At 41.8% G+C, this 23,812-nt stretch overlaps 1 protein-coding gene across 1 annotated transcript in view; it reads left to right on the forward strand.

Annotated features, from left to right (window-relative positions):
* Nucleotides 1-667: 667 nt before the first annotated feature.
* Nucleotides 668-23,812, forward strand: part of LOC148086082 (uncharacterized) — a 40,825-nt gene continuing 17,680 nt past the window's right edge. Inside the window, exon 1 of the mRNA XM_087784249.1 lies at nt 668-2,423. Within this exon, the coding sequence (XP_087640375.1) occupies nt 668-2,423 (1,756 nt within the window). The remainder of the gene's footprint in view (nt 2,424-23,812) is intronic.

Genomic DNA, 23,812 nt, shown 5'->3' on the forward strand with positions numbered 1-23,812 from the left:
AAGTAAACAGTGGCAAGTTATCTCTGAACCCTGGAGAAATCTTTGGGCTGCATTCATATGTTGATGTGCGTGTGGATAAATAAGTTTTACTTGAATTTTCCTAAAAATGAAATTCTATTCAACTGAACTTTGACACACAGTTCTGTTCTGTTCTGTTGTTTGCAGCTAATTCTACGGCAAATTATATGACATTGGCCGAGTAAACCAGTTCAACTGATGTGACTTTTAAGGATTAAAGCAGGTTTTAGCTCGACTTAAATCCTGTAGACACACGCTTTGAAAAACTGTTCCTGCTGATATCATTGGACTTTGGTGTTTTTGTCCATCAATCTTCTATTGTTCTCACCGTAATGTCTTGCCACATGTTCTTAGAAACAACCCTGCTGTCCTTTTGTATGGCCGCGGCGTACCCCAGGTGTGTTTTCACTTTGTTTCTGTGTTGTGTTATGTTACCATGGTTTAATAATTCAGATGACAGCGAGCAGGGAGCTACATGATAGCGCCGACGTTAGGTAGAGTCCAGCGGGGTTGCTGGACGTGTAGGTGGGTTTTGCCTCTTCGGTCCGACTCCTTCTTGCGATGGGCGTGGATGTAACCGGATAGCTGACACCCAACACTCGGGTATATTCACCACTTTTATACGTCTCCTCGTATAGTGTCTTTACCGATGCCTAACGCGAGCGAGCAGTCGCAGGTCGGCGGTTCTCTCGGCCAGCGAGGGACGGAGTGGACGAGAGGAAGGTGCGAGGAAGACGCCGGACGCTGTCACTATTGCGGAACCGTCGGAGGGAACGCTTTGCCGCTTGTAAACCGAGAAATGTTTAAAAGTCCACTTGGTGACAAGAAACTGGAGAAGGAGCTCCAGGACTGTCAGCAGCTGAGGAAGAGCCCGGCGGTCGATCCCAACATCAGTCTCTACCTCAGACGAGCAATGGCGGAGCGAGGCTCGGCGCTGCCTCAGGATTACTATCAGACGTTGACTGGTCTGACCGGCCAACCACCTCAGCAGCAACACTTTTATAGGGATAACCAGCAGCAGATCAACAGATCCGCCCTGTCTTATGGCAGCAGTGCTGGAGGTGCGCGGGCGGCGTGGGATCAAGGACACACGAGGGCCACACCCACCATGCTGGCCTCAACACCAACAACTGTTCCTCCTCCTCCTCCGCCGCCGCCGCCTCCTCCACCCCCTCCTCCTCCTTCTGTTCAGGAGCTGAGCCGTTTGTACAGGGAAACTCTTGGAGCTAAGTTGATCCAAGACGCCCAGCGTATTAGCGGTAGCTCTCCTGCTTCTGTCTACGGGGGCCAGACCCCTGGTATTTACACCACAGAGCCACCGTTTCTCGCTGCTCACCAGGTGTTTAACAACATCGGTTGCTTGTCTCTGGACCCTCACCAACCGGCTTCCACCAGTTCAGGGGTGGACCAGGCGTATCACGATATGGACGGAACACTTCAACGAGGGTACGGCGCAGTAGCCTCCCACCGGCTACCTTACGATCCAAACTATGATCCCAGCTCTGTCATGGTAGCTGCCACAGCTGGAATGGCACCGCTACCCGTTCAACACCCAAGCGCTGCGGACCCCAAGAAGATGGTGGACCCTTCTTTCTTGGCTTTTTTGAGAGCGGAAGGCTTGGCCGAGAGTACCATAACTCTTCTGCTGCAACATGGCTTCGACTCCTCGGCCATGCTGGGGATGATGGAGGACCATGACGTGCGCTCTGTGGCCCCGAACCTGGCTCAGGCTCGGGTCCTCTCCCGCGTCGTGCTCGGTTGCAAAGCAAGTGGGACGGCAACACGCGCTCGATCTAATAGCTTCAGCCACCGTAATGACCTCTACATGCAGCCCCAGGCTTTAAGCATGGACCCCGGCTTAATGCAGCAACACCCCACCACCATCCAATTGGTGTCACCCAGAATGGGAGAGTTCCTCGGGAGAAGACCCAGCAGTGCCCCGTCTCAGCACCTCCTGGAGACTGCTCATTATCCTGGAGCTCGCCCTCAGGTAGCCGGAGCCTTCCCTGTAAGCCCTGGAGGATATAGCAACGCTGTGACTCAGGGAAGACCCTTTTCCATGTACAACGCTCACACCGGCCTCGCCATGTCCGCTCTGGGCCAGCAGCCTCTGCCGGTCCCCGGGACCCCCGGAGCGGCACCTAAGACATTTTCTGGGTCTTTTTCCCCGATGGAGCTTATGAAAAGACCACCCAACCTACCTCCGACGTCGCCCGTGACCGCACAGACCCCGCTGCACAGCCCACAGCTGCTCAGGAAAGGGATGAATGTCGCTCTCGACAGCACCAATGTTCCGGCTTCGTCTTCAACCAATCTTCAAGCGCAGAACTTCAACACCAAGCTGGTGGGACGCCGCACCGGCCCACCTGTCATTGTCTCGACCATGATCTCCGCGCCTGATACAAGTAATGTCTTGTTTTCTTGCTCTTTTAAGTTTGATGAACAGATGTTCTTATGTTTCAAAACGTTCTCACAGAAGAAGATTTTCTACAATATTTAATAGCTGCTGGATTGAAAGATTCATACTGCAGATTTAATTCTCAAGTTGCTCTAAATCAGGTTGACATTCGCAATTTCTTTTCTGGCTTTTGGTCAACATACTGAATGCTGTAGCAAGTCTGATGCGTTTGACAAGTTAAGCAGCTTTGGGCTTTGAGCTTTTTTAAAAAAATATATTTAATTATGCAACTATTAACACGTGTATTGCAACAGGATGGTTGTCATTTCAGCTGGAAGTGGTCGTCTTACTGAAGTTAAAGTGATTCTCATGAGCAACGAACAAAACAATCTGGTTTGACGTCATTTATTAGTCACAAGTCAAATCTAGACTGCGGAGGTGAAACTTGATTTTAACTGCTTAAAATGGGAATAAAATCTAACCTTTTACACCAGTCAAAAATGATGCATAACAAAGAAGAAATGGTGTTGCATACCACCCCTCTTTCACTTTAATAAAACAATGCCATATAGGGTTGGTTTAGGGGGGAAAAAATGCAAATGTTTATGCATTGTTGATATTAAAGTAGAAGTAGACTTTACAATGTAAGGCCACAGAGATATTCTTTATTTTGCTGGTTATTTTTAGTCATTTAATCCGCAACATTTGCACGAAGGAATGTGCTTTTGCTTCACACTTACATAGTTTTTTTTTTCATGTTTGTTGCCTAAAAGTACAGCAGATCAAGTTAATTTTGATTTTATTAATGTTAAATGCAATTGTAAATTTGTTACAAACATGGGCTTTAATAAGAGTATTTTAGGAAAAGAAAAACAGTTTAAATGTTTTTTATTATAAGTAGCCACTGTAATATGATAGCAACAAGTGATAAATCATGCATTCTGTTTTGGAAGTAACACAACACTTGTAGTATGTCATATGTTTTTCTGAGACAGTATTTTTGTCTTCCCACCTTGCCCTGCACTCCCGATCAGGTGCTTAATCTTTTCAAATCCAATTACACTGATAGGATTCATGCTTGTGCCGACTATTATATGCAACTGCTTTCTCACTTGTTTTTACTCGAGTTGCTTTGTAGCTACAATCGTTTGACATATTTTCAGCACACACGTAGGCAAACTCCATTTCTTCCTCTTCAAACAGTAAGATGGTGGGAATTGAAATGTATTTTTGTGGCTGCTCAAGCTGAGAAGATAATTGAAAGCAGATTCGTAACACTGGCTGCCGCTTCCAGCAAAAAGGGCGAAATGATAGCTTCACGGTTGAAGAAAATCTGATCTATTAAAATGATGAAGGATTAATTCTGGCTTTTGTCAAGACCAGAATGATGGATTGGTAGTAATGCCTCATTAATGGACCGGTGCTAACAACAACACCATCAAACTTGTCACTTATTCTCTGCCACATTATTCTCTTTCTGCTCTGAGCAAATAATCATGTTCCCAAAATGACCACTTTCCATTATTATGCTTTTATTACTGACATGCGTTTGACGCATTTTTTCCAAATTCTGTTCAAATATTCATGGAACAGAAGAGGGGGATTGGTATTCTGGGAGCGAGAAGAAAAAGAGCTTGTTGATATTGTAATGAATGCCACGCGTAGTTTACATGAATTTTTCTACTTCATTTCCACCATTATTTGCTTTTATTTTGCTTTGTTTTTACTGCGTTCATGTCAATTCTAACATTATCAGACCATCAACCCTTAGTCCAGCCTCTTACCTTCTTTTATTGACTAGTAAAATAAAGAGAAGCTGTGATGAGAATTAAATATATATGTTATGTTTTGGCTCTTTACATTGAATTGAGGTCAGCTTGGTTGGAGTGTCTAACTTTCATTAGTTAGAGATTTTTATTTTATTTTATTTTATTTGCAAGTTAAAGTAATATGGTATATATTTTTCTGTCATTCCTTCTCTTTACAGTGGTGTCAATTTTTTCAATATAAGCACCACATTTGATGAAGTAAAAAAAAAGCAGGGACCAAAAGTAAATAGTTCCATCACACCAAGAGTTATTTCATGCATAAATTCAAAATATAAGACCTTAATATCTTCATCAGTTTAGAACTTATTCACAGACAGAAAGGAAAAACATAGTATTTAGTATTTAGGAGTTAGAACAGACTTTTATGATCTTAAATGTATGAAGTGTTGTTAGTGTATTTTATTGAATCATTTAATTTAAGTATATACTATGAAAACTTGTTTGTTTTGTTTGCATATCAAACTATTCCGCTCCTTTTGACCAGATTTCCAGTCTCTCTCTTAATGTGTCCGTGGGCTGCTCCCAGAGTTCCACCCTAATGACTTTTCCTGAAGTAGCATCCGTTAATGTGTTGGTCGAGGAAGGTACAATGAAGGGACGTGTGGGTGTTTTTATCCCTTTCTCACCTCAAATCTAAAGTTTTATCAACATAAATGGCGTGATATTTGTGAAGTAGGATAACACAAGTCCAGCGACAGATAAGGTGAATATTTTAATCTGTGGTGCTTAGTAACGTGTTTTTCTCTGCAGGGATGCTTGTCTTTACATTAGCTCCTTATAGGCAAAGCTGTACGGCTTAATCCTTTCCCCTGCTCGCACATGCAATTTGTCCAGAAAATGCTTTCTTCTCTGGCCTTCTTTCTTATTTAAGATACATGCTGGATGTGAATACAATACTTTTAATTTCTACAGAAACATTTCTATTGTACTTTTTGATTTTAGAAATCATTAGGAGAATAAAACTCCTTAAAAAAAATCTGACATTCCTGATGTATAAAGAAACTTGCATTGTGGTTCAGAATTCCTATTGACTACAGTATGTCACATACCAAATGATTTTATCTGGCCCACCTGATGGTTGTATCGAAAAACAAATTTAGACTAATGTTTCTTTTGTTACGTATGAAGATGAGAGTGTTTAATATAAACTAAGGAACAAAGATGATCAATTATGTTTCTAAAAAATAGAATAAGGGAATTTGATGACGTGAGTTTAAGGATCTTTAAGAAGGTGAATAGCGAACACTTAATAACGACATTCCTCCTCTTCACATTCGCCCTCTCTCCTTCTGAGCGGTTCACATCTTGAATGATTGCTCCTCTTTTTTCCACTCCCTCTGAAGATGGTCTCTTTCTCAGTGGTGTTTTATGTTCAAACATGCATATTGATGAAAAGATGACACGTTATTCTTCTCCCCGCTGAATAAATTGCGAGCTGATCCGATACAAAACCGAGTTCTTTTATCGTCTCTTGACGGCAAATTGTATATTTGCACATTATCAGGACCATCGCATTTCCATATGTTTGAGTCTCGGCGTCAGGGTTTCAAAAAGATCCATCAAAGTAATAATGTGTCTCAAAATAAACTCACGATGATGGCCCTTCCCTTGCCTTTTTTTTAATCTGAGGTGGGTAGATGTAGGTGTGGAGGGTGGTTTAGGTGGGTTGTAGGCACTGGTTGATTATGTCAGGATGTTCAAAGATATGTGATCTGTGGATCAAAGTCCTTTGTATTTTACAAAGTAGGACATTTTGTTGATAAACACATGATGATGGTTCTCATTTCTGTCCTTATAATAGCTGTCTATTAAAAATGTATGAAGCGTTCTCTTCCTGGTTGAAGGCGTCACAAAGTATCGTTTGTTCTGTACATGCAGGAGACTTTGACTTGGTTGATCCTAATGGGTTTGTCCGTAATATCTCATTGAATATAGTGAACTAGCCATATTTAAATAGAAACAATGTATAAAAACAATGGTATTCTAAAGTGAGTTGACCATGATGAACTTAAGATAGGACCTCACTTTAAGTGAAGACCCTTATTAACTTAAGTCCAAATGTGAGCTTCATTGTTCCCTAAAGAGCTTGAAGTACTAGTATTGACTGGAATAAAACAACCTTGGTTTCCATTAAGTCACTCTTTGCACTAGTAGTAGGGGCCCAGTAGTGGTCCATAAGGTGGTCCCCACAGGGAGACCCTAAGTGTCATGTGACCACCTTATGGACCAGACAAAATCATCAGCCCGCAAATAATAGCAAGAGTTCTACTGTGAGTCATGAGTACTTATAATGGTTTTACCAAACAAAATATAACTAAAAATTATTTCAAAATGTTGCATATTTTTACATGAGTATTTAAAAACGTAGTATAAAAAAAAGTAATGGTGCTTTTTTTTAGTAAGTAATGTAAGTAAATGGCAGAACAACACACTAACTAGTGGAAATACAATCAAACATAACACAGACAAGGTAGAAAACATCAGAGCAAAAGATTAAGATGAAGATAAATATACAAATTGCATAATAAGAAAAAACGACACACACATCATGGTTAAAAGGTAAACGGGTATTAGGCCTAAAAGTTGAAATCATTAAGTGAAATCATTAGCACATTTGACAGCCTGTCACAGCAAGTGTTGTAAAATAACACGCCTATAAACAAGTGAAAATGAGTGACAACAAATCTACAGTATATGAAACCTCCTTGTTGCAACCCATGGCTCCAGCTGGTTCATCCCTATGTTGAGCAGTACTTTTATTGTTTGTGAGTCTTATCTAAGGGTGAACATATTAAAAAACCGAACTAAAGGTTGGGGACCACGTTCTTGCAGCACAACTCTGCTAATGGATTCAAACCAGTAGCACTTTCGCTACGTCTGTATCTGTATCTTTATTGAGCTACTGAACACTGACACCCTTTTTTATCACTTGTACTCTCCTTCATATGAGCTTGGTCGTCCTCTCTTTGATATAAAAGAACGAGTGAGTGTGATGTTTTTTCTCGATCCTGGTGTTTGTTGTCGGCACCAAAGTGGGAGGGCCCGCCCCGGTGTACTTTTCCCTCCTGGGCATGGACTTCGTTCGACTAAAGCCGTAAGCGGCGTTAATAATGGCATTAAACCTTCGACTCCGGCTTAGTCGCGACAGTTCTCCTTCCACCCAAAGAAGGCAGCGAGTGCAGCGTCCGCATTGGTCATGGAGTTGTCCGTCAGCGGCGTCGCTCACACCAGCACAGGTAACTCTGACGTCACGGGCGAGCTGAGCGGCCTCCCAGCGCCAGGGGGGCGGCTTGTAGTCCTCACGGGTGTGCGTGCTCGGAGGATTAACCGAGGTGGATTTTTGTCGTCCATAAGTAGCAGCACGTGGTTCCCCAGTGGAGATAATCCCTGGGATATCTTCGATGAGAATTAGAAGGCGATCAGGGGCGTGGCCTGCAGGATATAGTCGAGAGGTTGGTTCTCCCCCTGACGCCATCCCAGCATATTCCTGTGCGTCTGTGACAGGAATCATCAACACTCGATCTTCATCCTCCGAGAACGAGGTTTTAATTTCCCAGTGTTTCTGGCAGGACATTTAGGAGGATGCATCCCTAATGTGCTCTCAGACGTCCTTGAACAAATAGTCTTCTTCAGGTGCCGCGGCGACACCCGTCATTACTCGTTTATTGAGAAGTAAAACCTTTATTAGCTTCCCTGGTTTGGACGTGACTGTTTATGGTGATTATTTCTGCTTTGGACTGGATTGTTTTTATGTTTTCATTGCTTGTATTGCTGCCGTCAGGAACAGACGCCGCTGACGATAACCGTGAGATCGGCAACAACACGTTGAGTCGCAGTTTTAAATGTCACTGAACAGCTTTGTAATGATATCAACACAGAACATTAGCAGGTTGACCATCAGTGCAGACTTGCATCATGGGTTCAACCTCCTTCAGTGACTATTATCGTTTCTGTGATTCGTCGAGTTGAATTCGAACATAAAGTTGAGGGATCACTTCTGGCCTAGTTTTAAAGAGCTCTTAAAATAGGTGAGGGCGTGTTAAAGTGGCAGGACTGTAGCGTGTAGGTGGAGATGTGTGTGTTACTCTACACGTGTCAGATGTGTGTGTTACTCTACACGTGTCAGATGTGTGTGTTACTCGTGTCGGTGACTCAACTAGACTAATCCTGCTTACAACAATGAATTGAGATGTTCAGCCTGTGGGATGCATGTGGTTACAGTGGGCTCATACTTTTCAATCATTTATCTTTTATTTATATCATTTCAATTCTATTTGTAGGTATGAAACTCAAAGTATCTGTGAAGGTTGCTGGTCCAAATCTCTCCACTCTGATTGGAATTAATCTATTTTTGGTCTAAAAGGGTTTAAGTAATGAATGGCTGCTTTTAAATATATCAATTGCTGAAAGGTCTCCACAAAAAAAGTATTAATTTTGAGGAATACTTTTAACTCTTTATGATTACTTTAAAGGTTCTTTAATTTTATATATTTTCATTCATTTAATTTAAATCTTTTTTTTTAGTCATTCTAACTAATGGACATGAACTACTTGACCAATGAAATTATTGGAATTGATACAAACTCACACATTTTAAAATGTATGTTGTATTTTTATTTATTTAACTAATAAGTATTTAGTTTTTGTAGGTCAACTAAAGTGTTGATTTAGTGTGACTTAAATAGTATGTGTTTGTTTGTACAAAACTCTCTTTTCATTTAAATATTTACATTAGAAAATGTGTTTCCTGTGGCCCCGCCCACAGGAAACACTTTTTCTAGAGGTAAAATTTAATTTACTACAACCACGCCCACTCTGCTGTGATTGGTCAAGCCTCGAGGTTTGTCACCTCGTGTCATCAATTCCCTAAGTCTCCACCTCCAAGTGACTTGTTTTGTATAAACAAAGCGGGTGTGATTACAGCTGGCTGGAAGCCATTATTACATCATAATGGAATCTGCTCTCGTAACCTCTCCTTCGCAGATATTTCAAACAGGGAGAACTTTATAAAGTAATAAGTTCAAAACATGGTCATGATGAGAGACTTACTGCATCTTGGAGAGGAAGACTTCAACATTTGAAACATGTGAGTGAGTCAGGAGTGAGTCACAGTACTTGACCTTTAAATCGGGGTTCAACAGTCGAGTTCAATAGACAGAAAACACCAAGATTATTGACCCAATCGGTTGGAATTAAAATGGTGTATCTACTTCCTCTAGTGTCAGAATCGTGGAACTGCAATACATTCTCTATTTCCCATTTCCTATTTTTTTCTTCCTGCACATTTGGTAACAAAACAAGGCTCGTATTTTTTTTAGTTTTTTTTATCTGCTGATAAATGTTGCATGTTATGCTTTAATATTCAAAATGGCCATGCAGTACAAAAGCTTCCAAATGATGGACTCGGTAAAACTAAATGGCAGAACCACACACTAACTACTAAAACATTACATTCAAATTGAATGTAACACACACAAGGTTGGAAACATTAAAAAAGGATGATGGTCAAGATGAACATTTCATGATCTGATTATATGATTTGTGTAAAACAAAACACATGACATGGTAAAAAAAAACATGATGATCTTGAACTCCAAATGAAAACATGACGGGACCGAAATAACTCTGTGTAAAGTCAAACGCAGCAATAAGACGGAGATTCAAAGAGTGTTTCCCTCCTTTCCTCCGTTGTTTATTGAAAGGTCCGTGTGCAAGAGACGGACGGCCTGTTAGAATCTTATCTCCTCGCCGTCCTTCTGCCATGAGGCTCCAGTTTCCAGAGAAACTGTTTAAAGTTACATGAACTGTCTCTGCCTGGCTGCTGTGTACTTTATGTCTCTGGGGACACATGGCGGGAAAATATATACATTTTCCACTGCAGCTGTAAAAAGCAGGAAGAAAGCGATACAGAGCCCGTCCTGCCCTGTTGTGTTCACTCTGGGATTAATGATTCCTGAGAAGCGGCCAACTTATGGAAGCAACAGAGCCGTGGAGTGAAGGAGGAACAGCTGCTCTGCTGCTGCTCATGACACTTGTGTGTGTGTGTGTGTGTGGCAGCTGAACTCTTGTTGAGTCTGGACCGAAGAGTTCCCGATCCAGATCAAATCTGGACGGTACCTTTTGTTCTATGTGTCAAAACAGCTTGTGTGAGTCCCAGTGTAGCTGAGCATTCTCAGCAAAAGATTGTGTAATTCGTGGTATTAACGTCAAAAAAGATTTGTAGCTTCAAATTGACTCCGTGTTAACACCAAAGAGACAAAACCATATGTGTCAAAATCAGGACAATTCAGGCCATTTCAGACACATAGAAGATATTTTTTGGTGCCTGCACAAGCTATAAACTTCAATTGGCTACTCTTTTTTTTTGTAGTTACAATGACATTACATTGCGTTCAGTGATAGAGATGAAAACAAATCTGTGAAAAGGACAAGAGTAAATTAGTTGACAATTTGTCTGTGCTATAATAAAGTGGGTTTTATGGTGAAAGATCAATAACTTATTATTTGCTTATTATTATTTTTTTTACTAATTGAAGGCTTAAACAGCCTCAAATTATTATTTTGTGTTCTTCCTGCAACTTTTAAAATATTTCAAGTTTGAAACTACTGACATGAATTGTCTAGTGAAGCTGCCGTCACATCTGCTTTTTATTTATTTGTTATGCCTTTTCTTAAGATCCAGCACTTTAAAAAAAAAAAAAAATCTTTGAATGTGTGTTTTGTTTACTTGTCTGTGGTCACTGCTCACAACAGCGCTTTGATATAATCTTCCCAATTATCTCTTGTCAGTTGTGCACGACATTACTTCTCCACGCGGCAGCTGGGCAGGAGATTGGTTTCACGCTCGGCGTCCGCATCTGCCGGAGCTACCTCTGCACACCTCAGTGTTGGGCAGGTCACCCTGAATTATTCATCAGCGTGAAAATGAAAAAGCTCATGGATATTGAATATCTGCTCTGAAGTGCCGGCCGACCCGCTGTGTGTAATTCCTGCTCTGTTTATTTTACAGCTGAGGGAGGTAAAAGTGAGATGGAATCACATGACACGCTTGTTGATGTGTAATCATTTGAGAGGAGAGTCACCGATTGAAAGGCGTTAGGGATTTAAAAAAAAAAAATGAAGATGAAATTCAAAACTTGTAAACACTTAAGGAGTGTAAATCCACCAGTGAAGTGAGATGGAAGAGATATGAGCTGAGCCAAAAGACACCGGAAGGACAGGAACACGAGAAGCAGGTCAACAGACTCGCACTCGTGACCCTCATCTTTAAAAGCACCAGTGTGATGGTCAAGGATCCCGATCACAAGGATCTACGATGTTTTTTAAATGAATATCACATTTGAAGGTGATTATAGTGCAATTTTTAATCAATAGATGGATAGATAAACTTATAATAATCTTAATAATACTTAATAATCCCTCTGGAGGTCTCTGGAAATTTGTTTTCCAGTTCACAGACGATAGGTTCATAAAAACAGGAACAAGAACAAAGAGCAATAAAAGAACAAAGCGCAAGATGATAAAGAAAAGGATACAAAGATTAACATAGAATAACATAGCTCCATCTGCTATACACATGTAATACAGTATTAGTGACATTCTTTCGTTTGTCCTAATATTTTATGTTCAGGGTACAAGTGAAAATCTGAGTAGAAGCAACACTATATTTATTTTGTAATTCTTTACAAACACTGTATAAGTTCAACAAACACATACATATGAAGTAGATTGTTGTAGTCACTATTGAAGACTGCGATTAACTTCTATGTCTATGTATTCGACAAACCTTTTGACAAACAAGTGAATATGCGAGCTGATGCTCTAAGTGGTCTGGGCTTGTTATCCTTGTTATATATATATATATATATATATATATATACAGGTGGCATACTGCAGTCCCACAGTGTAGCATCAAACCCATTATATCTGATGACATACAACCAAAATTAAATGTGATATAAGTAAGTAAGTAAGTAAGTAATTTTCATTTGTATAGCGCTTTTCCAGACCAGGGTCACAAAGCGCTTAAACAATCAAAACAATATTCAGTAAAGTATATATTTTAAAGATCAAGATAAAACTGATAACACAACATATAGCGAGGGAAAGCTGTATATCATGTATATGATTTGTCTATAGTTGTTTCATGATGTACTGTATAAATCGATATCAAGCTTATTTTTATACTATAATTGCAATTTTTTTTCTATTATCTTTTAAATGATTTGATGGAAACATTTAACACAATTTCCATAATCCACCAAAAATGACATCACGATGCAGACGATTGCGATGCTCGGATGTTGTAAGTGGGTCAAACGACAGCAAAGTTTTGTGATGTAGTGATTGAACCAAAGACTTAAAAAAAGCACTTTCAATTGCAATGAAGGGAAGTTGTGAGTGGTATCAGAGGAGATGTGTGTCATTTGTGGAAAGAAAGAAGATTGTGAGGAAGAAGATGGAATGATGTAGAAGAGCCTGTTGATACTAACCAAGGACTGTGACCAAACTTATTTCCTATTCAATTTAGTTCAGTAGTTTTTCACATATTTAATGTTCAAATTCAACAGAAAAAAGCACTTATACAATATAATATAATCTCTTACTATTATTTATGACTAATGCCAACATCCTGTTAGGTATGTTAGGTACTGTTTGTTTTTGGAGGCCTGTAAACAAATGTAATAGAGGTATCCCTTGTGTCGCCTCTGGGTCAAGGTGAACAACCAACATATGGGGTGACCCAGAGACGACACAAGGGATACTTCTAACACATTTGTTTTTGGGCCACCGGGTCACCTTGACCCAGAGACAACACTAGAGATACTTCTAACACATTTGTTTGTGGGCCACCGGGTCACATTGACCCAGAAACAACACAAGGGATACTTCTAACACATTTGTTTGTGGGCCACCGGGTCACCTTGACCCAGAGACAACACAAGGGATACTTCTAACACATTTTTTTTTGGGCCACCGGCTCACCTTGACACAGAGACAACACAAGGGATACTTCTAACACATGTGTTTGTGCGCCACCGGGTCACCTTGACCCAGAGACAACACAAGGGTTCAATTATATGTTGTCATATGCACATTACCCGACCACTAGTCATGTTTTTCAAAGTCACCTGTCATCGGCAGGAAGTGAGCACTAGCGCATCCTAAAGAAAGATCGATTTGTTTAAATGTCGTAGCCTGAGCTGGGCTTATCTTAAGGACGTATTTCCTTCTAAAACAAGTGCTGCGGTGGGCGTCCTGATCGACCGCTCGTCATATTTCTTCCCCCCATGCGGCCGCCCGCCTTCCTCTATTGTCCTGCCTGCTCTTTTGTCCTGCGGTTTGATCCGCGGCCCGTGCTGCTAATCAATGCTACCGGTTGCCATCCATTGAACCGAGCGGCCAACAGGCTCAGCGGGGACTCTGCAAGCACGACCCGTGTGGAAATATAGACAATTGGCAGCAGCGATGAAAGGCCTCCTTAAAGCTGTTTGGCTGCTCTCTGTGAGGAATTGCAGCCTCGGCCATATTTGGAGCTTTGTGTTCAACTTTTGTTCGGCAATAACACACAGTAGGTTTCAACACATTAGAGGTGAAAAAACCCACACTTTGTATCTCACACACACACACACCTTCAAAGACACAAGTCTTGTTACAGTTTCCACTGACAACCTGCAAGAATGACTGAAACCCATCTCCTGAGATGGAGGTAGCTCAGGTGATCCGGGTGTCATGTGACGTGTTTATGGAGGACGAGTGGGGAGTGGGCTTGAGTTGCTGGAAGACGTGTGAAATATCATCCCTCCTGCATAAGTAGTGGTGGTGGGTGTGGGGTATGGGGGGGGGGTGGGGTGTTTGTGGGTGTTGAAAAAGAGCATAACTCTTGAGCAAAGTGATCTTTAAAAGGCTGTAAGTGGACACCTTTTAGTCCGCGAGGGGCCGACTCCTGGTTGACAAGACCCCGCGACCCTGCTGTATTTATCGTAATGGAGCACAGCTGGGCCGCTGCCTGGATGGGTTAATAGCCATGTGACAGCTTAGGGAGGGAAAAACCGGTTTTGTGTCTCGGTCTGTGTGTGTGTGTGTGCGTTTGAGTCGCTGGTACGAGCAGGGGCCGCACTCGGGAGGGTGCAACTCTGCTGCATCTCCACTCCGCCTGCCAGGCCAGATGGCTCCTGTCACAGGGAAAAAGGCGGAGGAGTGATGGAAGGAGATGGAGAGGAGGCGCTCTCGACGCTGCCAGAGTGGCCAGTCCCCAGAGCCGCCACATCTGGAGGCCACCTGCAGCGGCTCCCCCTCCTCGGTCGCCGTCCACCCTCGTTTATTTTTACTTTATTTTTTTGTCATCTTAACACTTTCACTGTGTGGCTGGTTCCCCCCCCAATTTGCCTGTGTGTCGCTGTTGATAGGAAGAGGAGGAGGAAGAGGAGGAGGAGGAGGAGGAGGAGGGAATGATGGCATGGAAGTGTTTTATTTTATCGCTAAACCCAAGAGCTGTTTTGCATTTTCTCCCAGAGTCAAATATCTTAGGAAGGCTTCGTTCACACGGCAGGACTTTTGATTTCCAGTTTTATTTTGAACAACACACACACATCTCGTGACCATCGAAATAAACCCTACATTCTTGAATTGAAAGAACTTTAGAGAGGGTTTGATAGAGTTACTGGCAGTAAAGTAGCTATTTTCATTCATCCTTGGAAGTAGATGACAATAAAATAACAAATACAACAACTATTTAGTGTGTCTAGGATATCCTTGTGCTGCTCTGCAGCCTCTTCCCAGAAGGAGGAGGCTGAACACCTGCGTAAATGAGCTTTTAACTCAGTTTTATGGCCTCTAGGAAATGTATGGTTTTCATTGTGCAGTTTTTTTTTACAGCAACCATTGTCTATGTACGCACCAGGTTCACCCCCGGGTGTCTTCCCTAAAGTAGGCTTTGGTTGGAAGAGCTGTAGGACACAAATCTGAGTCCATGGTGTTGTTTCAACCAGGTTTCTGTCAGATAAAGTACTGCCTCATCCCACCGTATACCTCCAGTCTCAACTGAAATAAATCCACTCTAGTGTGGAGAAACGGACGTTTGCCAAGAAGAGTAACAGAACCAGGACCTGCTGGCATTTACTCTACGAGCAGCAATATTCCTTTTTAATATTTCCTTTGATACAAATAGCACCTTATTCTTGTTTGTAGTGTTAGAGTTTAGTGCCATAAAAATGATTATCATCATGATGTTTGAATCAAACAGTATCACAGTACAGACACATTGTCGAAGAAGGGAAACTGTTGTTTTTCTTGTTGGTATTCTCGCATAAAAATCACATTTTCAGATCCAAACCTCTTTTTTGATGCGTAAGATTATCGTAAACCCGATTGTTTCTGTTTGACAGTTTGCCGTATGAATGGTATGTGTTGCAATATAACGTAATGAGTCAAAAATGTTGTTGCTTTTTTAAATCTTATTGAACCACCATCATCGCATCTGTGGATAATCTAGAAGATGTGTCATCCTGCTCTTGAAAAGCTCTTGACTGGGCCGACATGTTGAAAATGCCCCCTCCAGATAAAAAGCTTGAGCCATTCACAGACTAAATCTCTTTGCCGCCACTTAAAATACATTCTCTCATTTGCATCCTTATGGTGCAATTTATCCCTCCTGCTCTGCTTTTCCTTTCCAAAAAACCTCTCCAACGCTCATCCCTGCATCTTTTCATTGCCGGTCCTCCTTGTTCCGCAGGGATCGGAACGTGGGAGGGGACGAGGCAGAGAAAACAAAAGCACAGAGCAGTGTTGACTCAGGGTTGTTATCTGGAATGCTGCTGAGCGGGCAGGGGCTCTGGTGTCTATCTGTGGGCGGGGGGGCGGGGGGTTATTTACCCTGGCTGCTGCTGCTGCCGCCGCCATGGCAGGTGCCTCTCTGTGGATCAACCTGGGCCTCTTAGACAAACACTCTCTTCCTGACACCAGTATCCAGTTGGAGATCTGAAGGCAAAACTGCCGACTCTATTGGTGGTGAAAGACACGTGCTGTCGCTCTTATCTGGAATTGTACGATTAAACTGTTTAATAATGATATTTACTTTAACCGTTGTGTTTCCTCAGGGTCAAGGTGATGAAAAAAAACGTGCTTGTGGTATCCCCTGCGTTGCCCTTTGGGTCAACTCATTTGCTTTTAGGGCCTTTGGGTCACCTTGACCCAGAGATAACACAAGGGTTAAGAGTTGTTTTAGGAAAATTATGTTTTAGTTAATAAAGTTAGTTTAATTTGTTTTAATTATTATACACTAGAAACCTGGTACGAGAAGCCTTGTTTTTCTTCAAATATTTGACTGTCATCTTTAGTCATGTTTTTTTTCTTTTTGCACCACTGTAGTTTAATTCCAAGAGAAGTTTGGGAGATTACAAATTGGAGGGATTAAAAAGGGATTTTGGACCGTACCCCAACAAATTGTAACCTACTCGGAGACACAAAATTAATAGTTTCTAATATAACCAATTCAATATTAAAATAGCCATGAATTCATTGTTTATTTTGAAAAGAACAACTTGAATTCATATGAAAGTTAATATTGGATTGAGTTTAAAACATTTCTAGTGCATCATGGGACTTAAATGCTCATTATAAATAATAATAAAATTCTACTACAGTAGCTTTACATAGTGGCTTATATCCTGCAACACATCCAACAGCTGACATTCATTATCTTAAGTCTTTGACTCAATACGACGCCTCGTCTCCCTTCATGTAAAACACACATCTTGGACTTTCTGTGTGACCTCTGACCCGCGCCAGCATCAGGAAGCTGCAGTCCATACATCAAGTCAACAGCTGACCCCGGCGGCTGAGAGCAGCAGGTCAACTTCCACTCACTTTTCCTCAAATCCCTTTAAGTGCCTTAAAGGGATTTAGCCGCTCTTTACATCCGACGACCTTTAAGCATTCCAGTTTCAATTCTCACAGAGAAAGATACTTACAGTATAATTAGGTCGTTTATGGTGGGATGAGTAAATCCACCACGTTAAGTAGGATTGGCCCTTTTGTGGCGCCCCCCCCCCCCCCCCGGACCGCCAGACCGCCACTCTTGATCTCTCACTGTAGTAAAGGTCACGACTTCAGGCTCTAGTGCTGTTTTATCATCGTTTATATTTTCTATATTTTCTCAGAGAAATGTGATTCATTTTTAGTTTTTTCCTCTTGATTTATTCACCGATTTATATTAAATCCTGATGGTCTCAATGAAATATAATAAACCAATCATGATTAAGATCTTGATAAGTAAATCTAAAGACAAATACTTAAGAGCATGAATGTTGATATTTAAAATGTAATCCTTGTTAAAACAGTTAAGTCTATGTTTTTATCACGATTTTCTCTTTTTTTTTGTTCAATTAAAATTAAATTACGGCTTAAAATAAAGTCAATGGGACAGCAGGTGGCAGTAGCATGCCATAACTCACTTGCACAACACACAGCACGAAGAGCAAGAACTTTTCTTCTTCTGCACCACAGTGAATCTAAAATGTATTCACCGGTTCCTGTCACTCGTCAAAATCTTTATATTTGTTATTGTAAAATAAGAAAAATGATTCTTTAGAATGTCGAATGAATAAAACACTAGAAAACATCAATAAATATTAAAAATATGAATCAAAGCTAAAAGATAAACACGCCTAAAAATACACACATTTAAATATGCAATTGTAAATGTAAACATTAGAATCAACAGTTAGAAAGAAAAAAAGCTGCTCAAATAAAAAGAAGAAAATCTGTATTAAAAACCCTGACTGGGACAAAATAAAATAAAAAATGTTAATAAAATGAACAAATGAAAGATTTTAATAGGTGTTTCCTGACCTCTTCACCTGTGGCTGCCGATAATCAGACGCCTCTCCAGCGCCGCGATGCACCTCCCCCTCCTGCTCTTTAATATTCACCGGCCAGACTCTCTGTGTGTTTCTGAAAAGCTGTGATCCGCCACGTTCCATATTAACATACCGCCGTCAGCCCCCCCGCCCTCCCGCCCTGGAACCCCCCATCCTGATGTTAGCGCCGAGTGAAAGATCAGAGCGGCAACCGTGTCCGTCTACATCAAGCGTGTGGTCGAGCGGCAGGAAGTGGAGGCTGACGCCGCTTTGATGGTCACACTTCCCTCAGATGCGTCTCCGCCGCCCCTCTCTCTCGAGGAAAAGCAGACCCCCGATAAGCACACACACAGAAGCACACTCGGGTCACTCCACCTTTCCACTTTACTGTCACTGATAATCGGTTCTGGCATGTGGCCCCGCCGAGCTCTTTGTTTTTCACAGGAGCCTGGTGTGTGTGTGTGTGTGTGTGTGTGTGTGTGTGTGTGTGTGTGTGTGTGTGTGTTGCTGCAGAGTTGCTTACATTGTTATTCTGAACATGGGGCTGTTTTTTTTATCATCACTCGGCCAAACCATCACTCCGGGTTAGCAAAGTGTGAAGTCAACACGCTTGTCTCTGACGGGATGACTGACTGAGAGCTTAAAATGTTGTTTTTTGCTTTACCTTAACACACCAGTTAATCACACTTAACTTAAAAGATAATAAAATATGTTAACCACATGAACTAAAATTTTTGTCGCGGAATCATCCACGTGCTGCTCACGTCTGTGTTTGCTAGTTTACAAGCTCCAGCGCGGAGTAGAAAAACACATGGCGGGTCTTAGTTTCTGCTCTTAAAATCTAAAAATACAAATCTTACAGTGAAGTCGTCGCTTCAGCGCTGCCTCGCTTGATTGACGGAGCCGACGAGTCCGGATGAGTGACAGTCGCACGAGTTAAGTCGAGCTAAATGAATGGCAGAAATATCAGTCAAGAGCTTATCAAGAAGAAAAGTAAGTGGACTAGTTTAAGGTGATTTTTTATTATGGCTCACATGATTAAATATGTTATTTTGATTGATTACCTTGACGGACAGTTGATGAACAGACAGAAAGGAAAACATGGAAATGCATAAAAGCACCGTTTATGTCAGTAACTATTGATAGTATTTTAATTAGTTATTATCCAAAAAAAACATGGATTTATTGTTGAGTTCTTAAAGCTGTTTTTCTTCTAAACATAAAACACATTTACGAACAAATGAATCTTTATTTGTAGCAGACATTCAAATCAACAAAAAAGAAAAATCATCTTGATCTAATAATCTGTACAAAATCAACAACAAGTCATTTTTTTTGCTGTTTAATCTTTGACATATTGTCCCATAATGCACTGCAGCAGTTGCACCTATAGGCCAACATGATCTATTAAGTGAGAATTCTTGGTTAAACAAGGGTCAGTTTCAGTCGATACATGTCAGTCCTGCGTGACGATACTGTAATAAGCTCACCACCAATGAATGGTCTTCATCTTTTACTCTTCAAATCCTGACGGAAGGGTGTCGGAATAGATGGTTTTGATGTGCTCCGAGCGAGCCGTGTTGCTCAAGGGCAGCTTGTCAGGGTCGATGATTGATAACAAGCACTTGATGAGCCGAAGGTTCTACGATATGATGGCTTTTTTTCCCTTCTTTCTCTCAAGTGTGTATTTGCCGCCGGGTTGTAAATAAAACACGCTGCAGTTCTGGTGTCACACGGCGCCGGTGTCAGCAGTTTGGAGGCTGCAGAAATGGGGAGGTTGGTAGGGGGGGGGGGTGTTCTTAAAAAACACACAGCGAGAGTCCAGATCAGAAAATAAAAAATGGGAGAAGAAAAAGAAAGAGGAGGGAAAAAAGGGGGAGGAGGGATCGAGTGTGTTCTGCGTGCAGATGAAGTGAATTGAACACAAGCGGGGAGTAAAAGACCTCTGCCTGCTGGAGCCGGAGCTTTTTTTTTTTGTACCTTTTTTTTCTTCTCACTGAAATCATCAGCTGAGACAAAGATCTTCAGAAGAAGGAACGACAGATAGAAAGAGAGAAAGAGAGAGAGAGTGAATAGATGACAGCGGAGGAAGCAGCTCGCTGAGTTTACAGCCATCGCACTCTGTTCTTCCTGGGAGATTTAAAAAAAAAAAAGAGGACAAAAGCCCTTCATCCTGATACCATCTCCAGTGGAAGACGCTGTGGACGGAGCGAGTCGTGGAGGGATGACGAGGATGCTCCTCTTCCTCTCCTCGACACGCCGACGAGAGCGACTCCACTGAGAGGGGGGAGGGTGAGTTCCCTCCGTGGATTACCGTGGATGGTCCTGCCACTTCCTCTTCTTTTATTTTTGGGGTATTTTCTCTCCCCTCTCGCCCTCCTCCTCCTCCTCCTCCCCCAGTCTGCACCGTGATGTGTAGTTTGTAAGCCGAAGAATGTGGAGGCAACATTTTCCAGGCAAGCAGCATGTTTCCTGTTTTCTTTTTCTGGATGTCTAATAAAGTCTGGCATGTGGGAGGTGGGAGGGGGGATGGAGGGGAAGGTAGGCGGGAGGGTGTGGGTGGGGGGGGGGGTGAGAGAGAGAGAGTGTGCGTTCTCCTCGCCGTGTTGTCGCTTAGGTAAGATTAGTCCAAGTGTGTTGTCATTCCCAGGTCCGCCCATCCTGCTGCACTTTGCTCCGCGCCGTTCACTTCCTCCGAAGAATAAAAGAGCGGGAAAAGAGAGCGAGGGGGGCAGCGAGGGGGGCTGCTGACACCCCACTTTTGTTCCCGCAGCTTATAAAATACCAGGCGTGCGCTCATTTTCTTGGCAGTGGGTTGGGTCGGTGTGGCGGGCAGCCGGGTGGGGCACCGGCACCGAGGGGACAAGTGGCCTTTGTGTGCAACATTTGGGAAAGTGAGGGGAGGGAGGAGCGGCCAACAAAGGGTGCTTATACCCACCCGACCCCCCCCTTTTTCTCCCTCGCCCTCCAGTGCCGTGACCCCGGCGCTGTCACCGGCCCTGAATGTTCGGGCGAGGGAAGTAGTAAATTCATCCATCGCCCGGGCGAGGGAACTCCAGCCAACAAAGTGCTGGTTGAGTCGCCCGCACATCTGCGCCCCGACCGACAGTGGAACTGCTGGCGCTCGGCCCGGCGGGTGTGTGGGTTTTCGTGTCCGAGCGCTCGCTTGCATTCTTGCTGCTGCTGTGGTGGTGGTGTGCACGAGCACGTGCACGCCTCAAGTTGTCTCCACCGGCAGCTGACGGTCGAGTGGTGACATCATCCCCGAGAGTTCGTGGAAACGACTTAAACTAGATCGAATCAGGAATGAAGTTGTTTTTTTTCTAAATCACGAATGATTCATTCAAGAGAACATACATGTGCCGCGACAATAATCATCTATTATAACATGTAGTTATTGAGAAGATTTAAAACAACACATTTTTTCTGTTTAAATTTGTATTTTAATGTAGGTTGTCGGTGTAAATCCCTGAGGATAAACTGTTGTCTGGTGACATCTTATACATGTATTTGTTTGGAAATCACTGTCTTACTGAAAATGCATGGAATGTTAAATGAAGGAAAATTCTATTTAAGTTTATAAGAAAAGAACACAATCTAGTTTAACCTGACGTAAAATATAACGCACAATAATGCTGTATGTAGCCAATCAGTTTAGTTTATTTTAAAAGGACAATGAGGAAAGATGTGTATTCTATTGAAATAATGATCACTGTACATTCCTTTTAAAACAATTAAATTGTTTTAAAATGAACTTTTTTGCCCTCGTAAAAAATATCATTATCATATATACTGTATATCATTGACTGCCACAATCGAGAAGTACTATGATAGATCTAATGAAGTGATACTATCTTTGGTGACATTACAGTAAAATAAACAAAAAGATTCTACATTTATTTTATTTTCATTAGGGTGACATAACTCAAAACCCTGAAAGACAAATCCTACTTCCCAATAAGATCAAATATAGATGCAACATCACCTTAGATTGAGAACGTGAAGGCCACATTGAAACATGTCGTCCTTATGGTCAGCAATGCATGCTGGGACACCATGTGTGCAAGTGATAATCACACTTTTTAAGTTAACATAAAACATATTTGGCTCTAAAACAATTAAGAAAACCTGACGCTGCAAAGGTTTCACTTACATAACACTCAACTGAGAAAAACAACTGACATTTTTTTTTGATGTTCATACGAATTTGTGAAATTAAAAATTTAACATAAACAGGAAAATAGAATCTAACAAAAATAATAATGAATTACAAATGTACCAAGTCATGTCTCATTTTAAAATATTAAAATGCTTTATAGCATATATGTTAATGCAATCTAGTTATAGTTTTGTGTTGAAATACATTTATTATATTAATTTATAACAATACATACATTAAAAAATGAAAATAAAATCTTTTTTTTATTACCCCTGGGGGGAATACTCTGGGCAAACCCAGGGCAATATGTCTCCATCCTGAACTGAGAATACATTGGTCTTAGAGGGGAAAGTCTAGGTCTCTTTTCTCCATCTGCTGCCCCCGTGACCCGACCTCGGCCTAAAATGCATGGATGGACGATTGTCTGTGAGTCTGTCTTCAGGTGTGTCATCTCCGTGAGATGTGTCTCCTTCATGGTCCGGTTGTACTCCTGGAGTTGCCGGTTGAATTCCTGCCCGGGGTTGGCCCGACAATGTAGTCGGAGCCACCTGTAGTCAGCTGCTCACGGTTGCTAGGCGACCGCGGTGGCGGTCGAAAAAAGGATGATGGAGCGCTTGTCTGGTCTCCCATTACCATTAAAGTGGACTTCATCTCTCCTTCGCTCTTTTTTCTCTCACTTGTTTTCTTACCACAACACAAATCTCCTCTCCCCCCGCCCCCGACCCCCCCGTCTCCCGGGGTCCCTCCCCGGTGGAAGCAACACTACACCGGCAGCAGAAGCCCAGTTCCCTTCACCACATAATGGAAAGTATGGCCTCATCTCCCGGTGCGCCGTGTCCCGCTGCCAGACTCTGACTAAGTGTTGCTGGCTCGTGAAGCGCAGCTTTTCGCGGCCCCGAGATCCACCGAGTTATTTTCTCCACAGGAATGATGAGAATTAAAGAGCAAAAATAATGATCTCATAAATGCAAGTATTGTCCACCAGAGACCTGGAGCTCAAGATCAGTTTTCCTGCTCGTACTGTTGACACTTGTTGTTAGGATTCATTTGATAGTTTCACATTTTATTGAACCTTTAAACTTTATTGAACATTAAACTACTAAGACAATATCATTAAACTACAAAAAATAACGACAAATTTATGTTTTTTTGTCCATGCATTTGAATTCCTACTGTCTTAACCGCACCAAACTCGCATCTGCATTTCGTAACTGTGAAAGTTTCTCATCTTCTCTCGAGCAAAGTTTTTATTTAGTTAACAGCTGTTTTAGCCAAACTTGTTCTTGCTGCTTGGAGTTTCAACTGAATTTTATGGTCTGGATTATTGGTTTACTTTTGTTTATTGACTGATATAACTCATGTCAACAGCTGTGCTATACATAAAGAGGACCATTATGTGGAAAGTTCAGATTGAAAATCTTTATTTTCCTTTCAAAAAGGTTTACAGTATATATATATATTTATTTGATAATCATTTTAACAGGTTAGGTAGCTTTGCTACAAAAACTTCCTGGATACAATTGCATTAAAAAAATCCACAGAAAATTAA

Source organism: Callionymus lyra, chromosome 2, assembly GCF_982586985.1.
Source record: "Callionymus lyra chromosome 2, fCalLyr1.hap1.1, whole genome shotgun sequence".
Lineage (NCBI taxonomy): Eukaryota > Metazoa > Chordata > Actinopteri > Syngnathiformes > Callionymidae > Callionymus > Callionymus lyra.